This window comes from Heliconius melpomene, chromosome 10 (assembly GCF_056956725.1).
Source record: "Heliconius melpomene rosina isolate 202511_hmr_F chromosome 10, ASM5695672v1, whole genome shotgun sequence".
NCBI lineage: Eukaryota > Metazoa > Arthropoda > Insecta > Lepidoptera > Nymphalidae > Heliconius > Heliconius melpomene.
Window position 1 is genome coordinate 5601878 of NC_140398.1, and position 12281 is coordinate 5614158.

Genomic DNA, 12281 nt, shown 5'->3' on the forward strand with positions numbered 1-12281 from the left:
GTATATACTTCTGTTTGCTTTGTTGGTTCAGCTTAAGCTTAGTTTGTAAGTAATTCTTCAATTAATAAAATCTTTACCACGAAGAGTAATTTAAAGAGGTCCCGACTGTTAATCCTAATAAACTATTGGGATTTTTATTTTCTTTTTAGTTTTATGCTGTCGGAGTTTTTGTTTTTTTTTTTTATTTACTGTAAGTACTAGGTACCATTGTGTATTCAAGATATGATCTATTGTTTTATTGTCTTTATTTTTTAAACATTTTCTATAACCTATATAGGTTATAGAAAATCTTCGATTTTATATATATATATATATATATAAAATCGAAGATTTCGTGATGAGTGACCTACTCACTCATCACGAAATCTCAAAACTACATGAGCTAGGAATCTCAAATTTTGCATAGAAGTTACTTATAGTACGACTTAGGTGCTCGCTAAGACGGGAATTTGCAATATTCGACTTCTAAGGGGTTGTTTTTGGGGTCGAAAGTTTGTATGAAACTTCGTTACTATAAATGCTAGGAGTCTCAAATTTTGCATAGACGTTACTAGGACGTAGCCATGGAGACAGAAATTAATAATAACATAGTTCACGCGGGTCAAACCGCGAGCGGGCCGCTAGTACAGTATATACTATTGGTAAATAATCAATCAGAAACGGCAAAGTGATTGGTTTAATGCCAATTATATATTAATTGACGCCACAGATTGTGAGTATAAGTATATTATAATGTGATAAGAGTTACTGATGTTAAAGCTAAAATATTAGCTTTATTGATATATCACTGATATCAGTGATCTTTGATCCGTTTAGGGTGTCCATGTCGAAAATTTTTAGCCCATTTGAGACACTGAGATACTAATAATATTAAAAAGATATTTACTGAATTCTTTTTGATTTCCATATACATTTTATATTTAAGGGAAGATACTTTTCGTATACTCTAAGTACCTACACACATAAATGTATACGAGAATTATCCTTCTGAATAAAACATACAAAAATATTACAAATTAAAAAACTTTTGTAATACAATTTAATTTTGTATAGCTGCAGGTTCAACTCAAACCCAAATTAAACTAATTACAAAAAACTCTTAAATTAGGAAATGTCCTGAAGTATGGTAACATTGTATTTATATAATAATCATATACACTTACTATTTACGATAAATTAATTTTCTAAAATGTTTTCAATTAAGAAGTTACAAATTATATTATTATTGTTTTATTTTATAAGAAAAATACACGCTTACTCTCCGCCGTGGGTAAATGGAAACTCTAACGCAGTAGTTTGGCAAACGAGATACTTTTGCAAAAATAACAGTGACTTGGTTCTCTCATATAGAGTGCAACCGTCTAGATATTATGTTTGGATAAATGAGATATTGGACAATGGAACGGAAATAACGGTCAAGTTTGATGCGGAACCTTCTATATTTGTTGTAAGTTATAACCACGCACGCTTAAGTCATAAGTTAATATAGTACATATTTTTTTTCCTTTTTTTTCTTTTTACTTTCATCATCATCATCATCTTCATCAACAGCCATTTTTTCTCTTTTTACTTTAGTTTTTAGAAAGCGCTACGGTTTCTTTATATCTCTTTTACATCGTTCATTGTCACTGTCCTTTCATAAATCTTTTTGCATTATTTCGTCAATCATTTTGACGACGTGCTTCACCAACCACCTGAGAACGATATCTTCATCCTGACTGTAACATTCTCGCCAGTACCTTTAATTCTTTGTTTTTAATGCGCTTAAAAATAGTAAAATTATTAAATGTTTCAGAACAATGAAGACATCGCTAAAATCAATTCTAATATTACAAAATATAAGGATATCGTTAATAATATTTATACTTTTGAATTTGTTAATCGTACTCAGAAGCTACAAGAAATTTTCAAAGTAAAAGGAAACACACCGTATCACCAAACACATATAACCAGCCTAAAAATTAATGGTATTGAAAAATGTCTTCATCCAGATTTGGTAGTAAAATATTCTAATATATATTTTTTTACGAATTATATGTAAAGTGCAGAAAAACTAAACGTACGCTTAGGATTAAGAAATACATCACTTCATCGTTTACCTTTTGTTATTAAAAAGCTTTTTTCCGCAGAGCAAGGTAGAAAGAGGGAACCCAGTGTCCATGGCGGAAGATTCGGAACTTAAATAAAAACGAATATTCCTCCGAGTGAGGATCGTTCTCACAACCATTGCATTTCCCAAAAACAAAATATAAAAAAAACGACGCGTTGGGCGGTAAATCCAATTACTTACTTTCAACAGATCGATGCCTTACATTATAATTCAAGCATAATACGCTTTTGCTCAATGAAGTTATAAATACACAATAACTTACAAAATACATAATACATTACAGGAAATTTTCCAAACCGATCGAAAATACCAACCTCATTCTAAGGCACACGATAAGTTCTGTGGGAGACGAAGAATTAGAGAGAGCTCTGAAGAAAACCTTCTTACTCCAGGCAGACCGGGGTTCTGGCCTTGGCACGCTGCCATATATATAAATAATAATGTCAAAAGTTATTATATGTGTGGAGGAACACTAATTTCAACACATTTAGTTTTAACAGGTAAAAATTATAAACGTTGTAGGTATTAGGTTTTGGAATACAGCACTACATTTGCTAAACAGACAATAACTACAAGAGAATCATTATTGTCATCAGCACTATCATAACTACCATTGTCATCGTCGTCATCATAATAATCACCATCATCTTTATCATCATAATTAAACATTGCAAAATTTTATTTGTTCTTGATAAAGATTCAATTTTATACATTTCTATTTTGAAGTCATTAAAAATTGGTTTTTAGCGGTCTATTCAATCAAGCTATGTTTTCATGTAGATTTATATCTAAATTCTTATACGGTTTTTACAATCTTTGAATTTGGAAATAGAAAATTATATTAACTTAAATATTTCGATAATTTTCCGCGCTCTTTGCGTACCCTGCGGAATAAAGCGTGAAGTTGAAAAACAAAATTATGTTGTTCATAAATTTACAATAATATAAACATATTCGATACCATGACTAGCCTCAATGATTAATATACATAAGTCCTTTGTTTTATCAGTTGCCCATTGTGTTACTGTCGGTAACGAAACGGTTGCTTCAGAACTTCTAGAAGTAGTTCTTGGGGGACATTCAAGTCATGAAAAAGATGGAAAACAAACATTTAAGGTTTGACATTCTTTAATTAGACAAAAAATAACACTAGGAAAATAGCCAAATTATTTTATTAAAGCCAAAGATGCTTGAGGACGCTATGAGCTTAATGTGTGTACGTGAGAAATGCAAATGTGTATACGAGTATATGAGATATTGTTGGGATTGGATGTAGGTACCTATGTACCTATAGGGTAATATTTTACCCCATATGCTGTTTCCGTAAAAGGAGTGCTGACGCTTCCCCCCTCTATATTCAAACATATTTAAAATTTCACCAAAATCGGATCAGATGATTTTGAAATATGGATGTTTTAAAGTTTCAGTTTCAGGTCACTCAAGTAATTATTCACCAGGATTATAATTATACAATTTTGAATAACGATATTGCATTGCTGAAACTAAAGGATGAAGTAAATTATAACAATTATGTGCAACCAGCGTGCTTGTGGTTCGACCAGACAAATGACCAAAATAATGAAGAAGAAATTATTGGCACTGTACGTAACCTACTTTATTAAGAAAAATACCTGACTTAGGCCCCAATTCTCATTCTTATTCTTAAATAACGTAGAATTTTATTTTCAAATTGTAATTTACTTTTTTTTCAATCTAATTAAAAAAAGGTCCAACTTTTGATTATGCTATCTAAAACTAAACAACTAACCAAATTTCTCTACGAAAGAAAATAATAGAGTGTTGAGTCACTAGATTTTCTTAGCATTCCATTATCATACATTATTATCGAGGCTTACAGATTTTTTTTAAACTTCCAGCTGTCCCAGCATATTGGTCTCGTTTATTACCATTAAAAAGGAGAAATATTCTTTTTTTTGAGAAACACTCCATTCTTAGCTGTCTCCCCGATTATAACGCCGCTAACAATTTATTTTTAATATACCTTCTAGATGGTCAATTTCTATTTAGACGGAGAGAACAAACAGAAGACCAGTTCAAACGTTACCAAATACATAAATATACCCGTAGTTCCAGATGCTACATGCCTTCTATACCAACCTGTCTTCTACCATATACTATTGAATGGCCTTAAGTTTTGTGCAGGACCACAAAATGGTAAATATAGTTTATATTTTTTTCTAAAATAAAAAATTAATAAAAAAAAGTCAGCTTCACGATGTATCCCGCATACGGCAGGGTGGGCAGAGCACCCCGTTCCCCACTTTGCCTTGAACAATTTGTATAGAATATATTATAGGTAAAGAGTAAAGAAAAAATACCCTTTCGTTTCTTTCGTTTTTTCAATATGTTGATTTTATCATTCTTTTATTTCAGTTACAGTACCATGTAATGATATTGGAAATGCCTTCATGGTATACATTGAAGACTATAAGCAAGCCAAAAGTTTGCTTGGTCCAAGCACCGTGAAGGGTCCCGGAGCTTGGTACGTCAAGGGAATGGTATCTGCTACCCTCAAAAGTTACGATGATAATATAGAAGGGTGTGATCCCGACGGATACGCAGTATTCACAGATGTTGATAAATATAGGGGTTGGATAGTTAGTTATATGAAAAATAGTCTTGTGGAACAAAATAATGCTTCTCCTTAACTCAGATTCTTCTGTACTATAAATAATAAAATAAATTAAATGTTTTTTTTATTTTGCAATTTTGTTAATTAATTTTCACTTAAACTATTATCTAGAGTTCAAGAGTCTATGTTGAGCCTTGCCTTTGTATGAGAGATTATTAAAAGTAGATCCATAAATATCCTTTAAAAATAAAATTTATTACTAGATACAAGTAAAAATTTCGAATAATAAAAAATAAATTAATTTTTTTACCGTATTATGCTTCCTCATAATTTTTACTCGCTTCTAATGTGATTTGAGTAAATATTACAGTGTGGTTACATGACATTTTCCTTTTTCACTTCTTAGCCTCATACATTTTTACATTCTTGTACAGTCATCGTGCCAACTCCATCTTTCACTTTTAATAAACCAAGCTCAAAATTAAAATCTTCTAATATTCTATTAGTACAAGTTATAAGCTGGTTTTAAAAGCATTATTTAAATTGGCTTAGGCAAAGCAAAGGACGCGCCGCGCTCGACGTTTGACGTCACTATATGTTAACACTCGCACAAGTGCAAAACGCAGTTTAAACCTCAAAAAATATATGTTTATTAACATCCAATATGACAAACACCCATGATAAAATAATAGAGTATGTTATGAGGAATGAGACAAATAAAATATCATAGCTTTCATTTTTTTATTTTTAGTTACAAGACTTAAACATTATTTTTTTTTGTCATTGTAAATCCAAAAATATTTTTAAGTGTTCAATTCTAAATATTTAAGTATCCAATCTCTATACTGAGCGACATCAGTGAACACTGTATATCCATTTGGATCGCACACGTTTGTGTCTTCCCTGCTGAGGGTCATCGATACGATCCCCTTGACGTACCACGCACCGGCATCCATAATTGGACTCACGTAAAATGGGCTATTTATTCTTGGTAGGTCGTTAACCAGTACTACATAGCCGCCGCCACTATCTCCGTTACAGGGTGTGCCTGGAAATTAAGATTTAGTAAGAAACAAAGTGGCTTTAGGTAGCAAGTTATAGCAGGTTAGGCAGAGGGAATCTAGTACTAAAACACTCCGTTGTATGTTGGGAGACTCACCGCTTAATTTCCTACACTGTACGTGTTGGGAGACAATATTAAATATGTATATGTCATATTCTTTACTGTAATAAGAATACATAATAGAACAACATTAAACGCATTTAGTTCACAAAAGTGCACTTCTCTTTATTAGAGATCTGTACGTATACCACATTAGGAGAAACACAATAGCAGAATGTATGGTTAAAAGAGATCTACCTAAAACACTACCTTCACCTTTAAAATAAAAAATACATATTTACAATATACATAACAGAGGGTCAGTAAAGAGCAATTATCTCTTGGACAATAAAAGTTTACTACAAACTGTGTATTGAAAATCTTCAGCTCGAACCCAAACTTATACCAAGTTTTTTCAAAGATTACTATCAAAATGCCTTCACATGAGTACATACCTGATCTTGACCCATACCGGGATCCCGCACAAAACTTTTTGCCATTCAACACATGAGAATAGAAAATTGGCTGGTACAAAATGCACGTAGGATCAGTCACTTGTGGCATCGATGCTAGTTGTAATGTATTTGACACTTTATCAGTTTTGTCGAAACCCCATCCGACTACCTGAAATGAATGAAAACAGCTTCAATATCTTTCCGCATGTTTTTTTTTTGTACGCCAAAGACTTATTTATCTTAATTAAATTATGGTTTTTGTGAAATATATATTAATCGGTATATTAGTAAAGTTGGCTACAGGGTGTCAAGATATTACTTTCGCTGCTTTCTGCAAAACTTTTTAAGACTGCATTCGTACTTTGAAGAGGAAAATGGAAATATTTGAGACCACTAATTGGGAAATGAACAAACCCCTCGCGCTTATAGTCAAAAGGATTCCGGTTACAGATTTTGTTTCATTACAATAGAAAAACCACTTACTACGCCTGTGACATCGTAAGTGGCAATCTGGTCGTAAATCCCATCAAACCAGAGACAAGCTGGCTGCACGTAGTTATTGAAGTGCGCGTCTTTACTCAACTTCAACAAAGCTATATCGTTATCGAGAACTCTGTGAGAATATTTATCGTGGACACTTATTTCTTTAACCTGAAAACATATTTTTTCTGTTATTATTTGTTTCTCGCAGTTGACGGCGTACGGAGTTGGAACATCCTGTTTTCCGCTTTCCGTCTTTCTTAGAGTTAATGTTCATAACCGGTGTGTTAATCGGTTTTTTCTAATTTTTGTTTACTTTATTCCGTGACGTGCTTTGTCTTACACATTTTTTTTAGCTTTATTCTGTATCCCTTACATAGCGTGGTAGGCAGAGAGAACCTGGATATCTAGCGCTAAGACATTACAAACAACAGAAAGTTAAAAATCAAACCTCAATTTGTTGATTAGTTTTTTCATCTTCAAAGAGATTATATTTTCCAAGGGCTACTACAAAAAGGTCTGGATTTGAAGGTTCACCGTTAACCGTTACACAATGAGCAGCTGTTAAAAAAAAAGGAAATAAATATATTTCATCATTTAAAAAATATATTACATACGTAAAGGTTTATAAAAATATGGATATTAATTTTGTACGCATTTTAGATATGTCCTCCAAAGCAACAATTGCTTTTGACACAAAAAAAAGTAATGGGAATACTTTCATGGGTCTTGGGTCAATTGGTTTTAAGTGTACTATAGTAAGCATACATACATATACTAAGCACATTACTCCACTTTGATTGCAGCTTACAGTATTTCCAAAAACGATTTTTTCTGCAATTTCGGCGATATTGTCAGGTTGTAAAAATAATCTAGTTAGTGGTTATAAAAATAAACTGTTAATTGTAACTCTCTTTTACACGATGTTCCAACTGCGTCAAAACCTTTAATACGATACCTGTTAAAATTACACGTTTTGATATAAGTGTTCCTCCACCAAAATAATTTAATTTTCCGTTGAGTCTTTTGAAAAGAGCAGCGTGCCAAGGCCACCAGCCAGCCTTTGTCGACGATCCCGAAACAATTAAGGGCCTAGGTTCCTTTTGCGTACTCAATTTTCTTCTACCGCAAACTTTGTCTGGTGCGTCACGGTAATATTCTGCGACCGCTACGTTGCCTTGCCCGAAGAAACCCTAAGACGTAAACGTTTAACGTGGATTACCTTAATTCTGAGCATAAAATACTTTGGTCCGCCACTCAGCACAACCAATATCTTGACATTTCGGCACTATATATTTTTAAATATTTTAACATTTATATAGTGTTATTCCACATTTAGGAAAGTACTCCTTCCTCAGGTGCATGCGAAGAGAACTCCATTTTTTTTTGATCTGCTGGACAACGCTCTGCTAAGTTCACAGACATTTCCTTCCACACTTAGGATAGATTTTACACTCCTTCGGAACCCGTCCAAGCAGACAACGGTTTAACGGGAAGCGGTATTTAAAAAAAAATTGTATTCTCTGTTGCCAAAGGATAATTCTAAGTAACTATCTTTAGATAGCCGAAATTTGTAAAAATCTCCGGACAGAGATCTTAACAACATAAATAAGTTGTAACAAGCGTATAAGCACGACGCGTATTTCGACGTAGTTCGATGAGGACTAGGCTTAGTTGGTCAAAGTCCTTGGACGGTTTCCAAATAGGCGAGGGTTCAAATCCCGCTACATTCAAATTTTTATACGTTTTTTTAATAAGTATCTTTTAACATAAAGATCATTAAAGAGAACATACCAAAACAGGTTCTGCACATTTTTCTTTTCCGTTAATTTTGAAGCTTGTTATGTAAGGAGGGTGATGGGGAGGTCTCTCACCCTGTACGTAGAATAGTGCTCGAGAATTCGTTCTTGATACATTTCTAAGGACAAATGTATATACGTTGTCTATTAAATCTGGCTCCGATTTCAATTCTAAATCAGCCAAATTATCAAAATATGTTGTTATCTGAAATATATACATTTTTAAAATATGATTCATTCTTATATAAGAATAGATAACTTAATTTATAACATATATATACGACATAACTTAATTTATTTTCTTATTGTATAAAGAAAGTTTGTCACGTTTTCTAAATTCTAATTAAACAATTTAAAAAATTCTACTTACTATCAACTTAAACTATTAAATCACTAAAATAAAATAGGTAGTAATGATTATAAATTATTAAGCAAATGCACGCTTCTTCAACTTAGCTGGGTAGGCAGAGAGAACCCAGGGCTGAGATACTCTCAAAAGGAAGAAGGGGAGCCAAGAAGAATGAAAGAATAGTCTGGTGCCCACTCCAGAAATATGGCTTACAAAAAGTTTGCCACCAAAAATTACGCGAACATAATCTACGCAAAGCTAAACTTAAATGTCATTAACAAAGAAACACCTAATAATTCAAAAATAAACAAAAGTACTTATATATTTTTTATTTCCCTAAAAACTGTACTTACAAGATTAACATTCGGTTCAGAATCAAAATGAACAGTTATTTCTGATCCATTTTCTAGAAGTTCGTTTATCCACACATAATACTTTATAGGCACTGAAGTGTCATAAGTTACTACTAAATTGAGGTTATTTTTACAAAAATAATCATAAAATTCTGGTAAGCTATGCTTTAAGGTAACAACGTCAAACCATGGAGGTAAACTATGAACTTTTTGAAAAATAAATGATAATATTATAAATGTAAGAAAGCTAATAACACGCTTCATTGTATAAGCATAACTGAGAAGAACACGTCCGAGCTTTATGATTTCTTATGATAATTATTATTTTATTTGTATCAGAGGTCGTGGCGCACCAGGGGCACCAGAGGCACCAGCGTATAAGCGTAAAGTTCGATTCCCACACAAGGAAATTAAATATGTTAATATTTTCTCGAGGCAAAGCTTGGCGTTGATTTTCGATGCCTTCAGAATTCGGTGGAAAGTTGGGAATGGAAGTGTCTTAACATCAGTTCCAGTTCTCTGATGTGTGACCGTGTTGCTAAAAGAACGTTTGTATGTTTGTTTATAACAAATTAAATTGAAATTTACTTTAGTTATTTTCAATTACAAATAATCTTTCGTCATTTTACCTCCTCCTTTTGTAACAAATTACAAAAGGAAAGTTACGTTGTAATTACATAGGGTTTATTTGGAATTTTTTTTATCAAAAAAAAAACCGATTTCTACCGACTTCATAATCATAACTTAAACAAACTCTCATCAACCTACTCTTGAAGTGTATCCTTTTCAAGAAAAAAAGAATCATCGAAATCGGTAGTAAATTTAAGACTTACGTGATATTCTCATGGATAATATTGTCAGAAATAGACAAGATTAAAATAGGCAATACGGGAAAGCCAAAGTTCTGAGCTAACGAACAAGAAAAATACAGTCTCCTCCTTTTACAGAAGTCTGTTAATAAATAGATGTCTTGACAAAAAAATGGCAAAAATGACTTTAAAACCCATATTTTTGTTTATACTTGAATAATTCTTGATAACCAATGACCTGTCTATGGCCTTCTTTGCTGTATTGTGCCCTATATGATTACATACTTATTTAATATTATTTAAGTGTTTTTAAGACTAAATAGTGGGTTTTTAGCATAGTTATCTATATTGTTAAACATTAAATGAATTGTAATTTAAGCCTTTCGGGATAATAATTAAAAGTAAATATTTAATAGAAAAATGCAAACTTCAACTTTCCTATCTACTTAGGCAAGTAAAAGCAGTGTTTCCCACGTAAATCCCGATTCCATGGGAGTGTTACATCAAAAGTTGCATACGATGCTCTAAACTTCCTCCATCTTCCAGTGTAAGTCCCATGAGAATGAGTTCCGGAGATTAGAACGGACAAACAGAAAGACAAACAGACAAAAGTTTTAAAGTAATTTTCTTGTGATTTAGTAATATGCATTTAAAAACACAGTTGTTTTAAAATCACAAACGGACAATTTAATTTTATTTGGCCGCGGCTTTTCTTAATGCAATCGACCACGCCGGTACCTATACAAAATTTCAACAATTTAAACACATTTAGCACGGTAGATACTCTCATCATCATCAGCCTATCCTCGTCCACTGCTGGACATAGGCTCTCCAATGGCACACCACTAAGCTCGATTTTCAGCTCTTTGCACGAAGGTACCCTACCCTAAAGCAAAAGGCTAAAGCATGTATTGAAGAAAAAAAAATTCTATTACATTTTCCTACAATTTTCTCAATATAGTTAAAACTAAAGTGCAATTTTATAATTTTCGCATGCAGGTTACCTTGACAGTTGAACGTAGACATTTTTGTAAATAACCACACCTTATATATTTGTACTAGTTTCATATATTTCTGAGAAAAATAACAGTCTTCTATGGGCAAGCTGTGTTTAGATAAAGTTTTAAGTTGTTTTAACTTAAATATTACAACTAACAAATATTAGGTCTGATTTGGTTTGTGTGGCTATAGAGGATGGGTGGGTTCGATTATATTCAAATAATCTTTTTTTCTCCAATCTGGTAAGACTGGGCGCGACGTTATGTTCCATCTCTCATACAATCCTACATATTTTTTTTGTTTCATGCTGTGTCCCGCATATAGGACGGGAAGGCAAAGGGTACCTGGAAGCCTGGTCTCTTATACCAGATTTCCAGGTACCCTGTCCTTCCAGTGTCTTGACACTCCATTCCCCACTTACTAAACGAATTCAACGCCGCGCTTCACCTCGACACCAGAGCGAAGATATCAATAAAAAAATATTTCATTTTCTCAAGTGAGAATCAAACCTACACACACGTTACACTTTGCGCTCCAATACCACGACTGGCACACACTAGGTGGAATGTTTATATTTCATTCATTATTTTCGCTTTCACTATCTGATTAAATAGAGAGTAGAGAGTTAAGTTTCATCATTCAATACAATATCTACATAGCGGCAGAATGAGTGAATCGGACTCTACATATTACACCAGGCTGTTTTTAACATTAATAACATGCCGGCGGCTTCGCCCGTTTGTACAGTACGAATATTTATACGAGCAGTCGTATCTTAAATGTTTCGTGATTTTATTTGATTTTATTAATAAAAATAGTATTCAAAATTGTTTTTGTTTCATAATAACTAGGTATATCACAGGTAGACTCTTAAATATTAAATTATCTTTGTAATAAATTTAATTGTATCTACAAGTGTTTTCTCTATTCTGTTTTCTATATAAACATGGAGGCGGGGTCTACTATCGCCCTAGCCGCTGTCTAACCTCGACCCAGGAAAGAACGTGATAAATATAATAATATATTTCTTCGAGTGGGTTTCTAATTGTGACCATGTTATAGCGTTTAATCAAATAAATAATGAGGCCTTCGTGGCGCAGCGGCACAAGTCTGACTGTAAACGCGGCCGTTGTGGATTTGATCCCCATTCGAGTCAAGTTATTATCATAAGCAGATTTCATATTTTAGTAATAAAGGTAAAAAAATCTACAAAGTGATGAACAAATATACAA

The 12281-nt window shown here is 32.9% G+C and overlaps 2 protein-coding genes across 3 annotated transcripts; one reads left to right on the forward strand and one right to left on the reverse strand.

Annotated features, from left to right (window-relative positions):
* The first annotated feature begins 1145 nt into the window (after nucleotides 1-1145).
* LOC146535291 (serine protease gd-like) lies at nucleotides 1146-5062 on the forward strand. 2 transcript variants are annotated; one of them, XM_085190816.1, is made up of 7 exons: nucleotides 1146-1447; nucleotides 1796-1996; nucleotides 2394-2610; nucleotides 3120-3226; nucleotides 3544-3711; nucleotides 4120-4285; nucleotides 4505-5062. In XM_085190816.1, the coding sequence occupies exons 1-7, from the start codon at nucleotides 1190-1192 to the stop codon at nucleotides 4777-4779; spliced, it is 1392 nt and encodes a 463-aa protein (XP_085046942.1). In that variant the 5' UTR covers nucleotides 1146-1189; the 3' UTR covers nucleotides 4780-5062. The 2 variants fall into 2 exon arrangements, with proteins under 2 accessions (XP_085046942.1, XP_085046941.1); XM_085190815.1 differs by having other exon boundaries at nucleotides 3538-3711; nucleotides 4505-5061.
* Nucleotides 5063-5425: 363 nt separating this feature from the next.
* On the reverse strand, nucleotides 5426-9538 carry LOC146535292 (chymotrypsin-C-like). Its single transcript, XM_085190814.1, has 7 exons — nucleotides 9242-9538; nucleotides 8535-8744; nucleotides 7699-7933; nucleotides 7192-7301; nucleotides 6744-6911; nucleotides 6261-6429; nucleotides 5426-5751 (listed from the first exon to the last, which is right to left on the reverse strand). Exons 1-7 carry the CDS (start codon nucleotides 9503-9505, stop codon nucleotides 5507-5509), a joined length of 1401 nt encoding a protein of 466 aa, XP_085046940.1. The 5' UTR covers nucleotides 9506-9538; the 3' UTR covers nucleotides 5426-5506.
* Between the last annotated feature and the right edge of the window lie 2743 nt (nucleotides 9539-12281).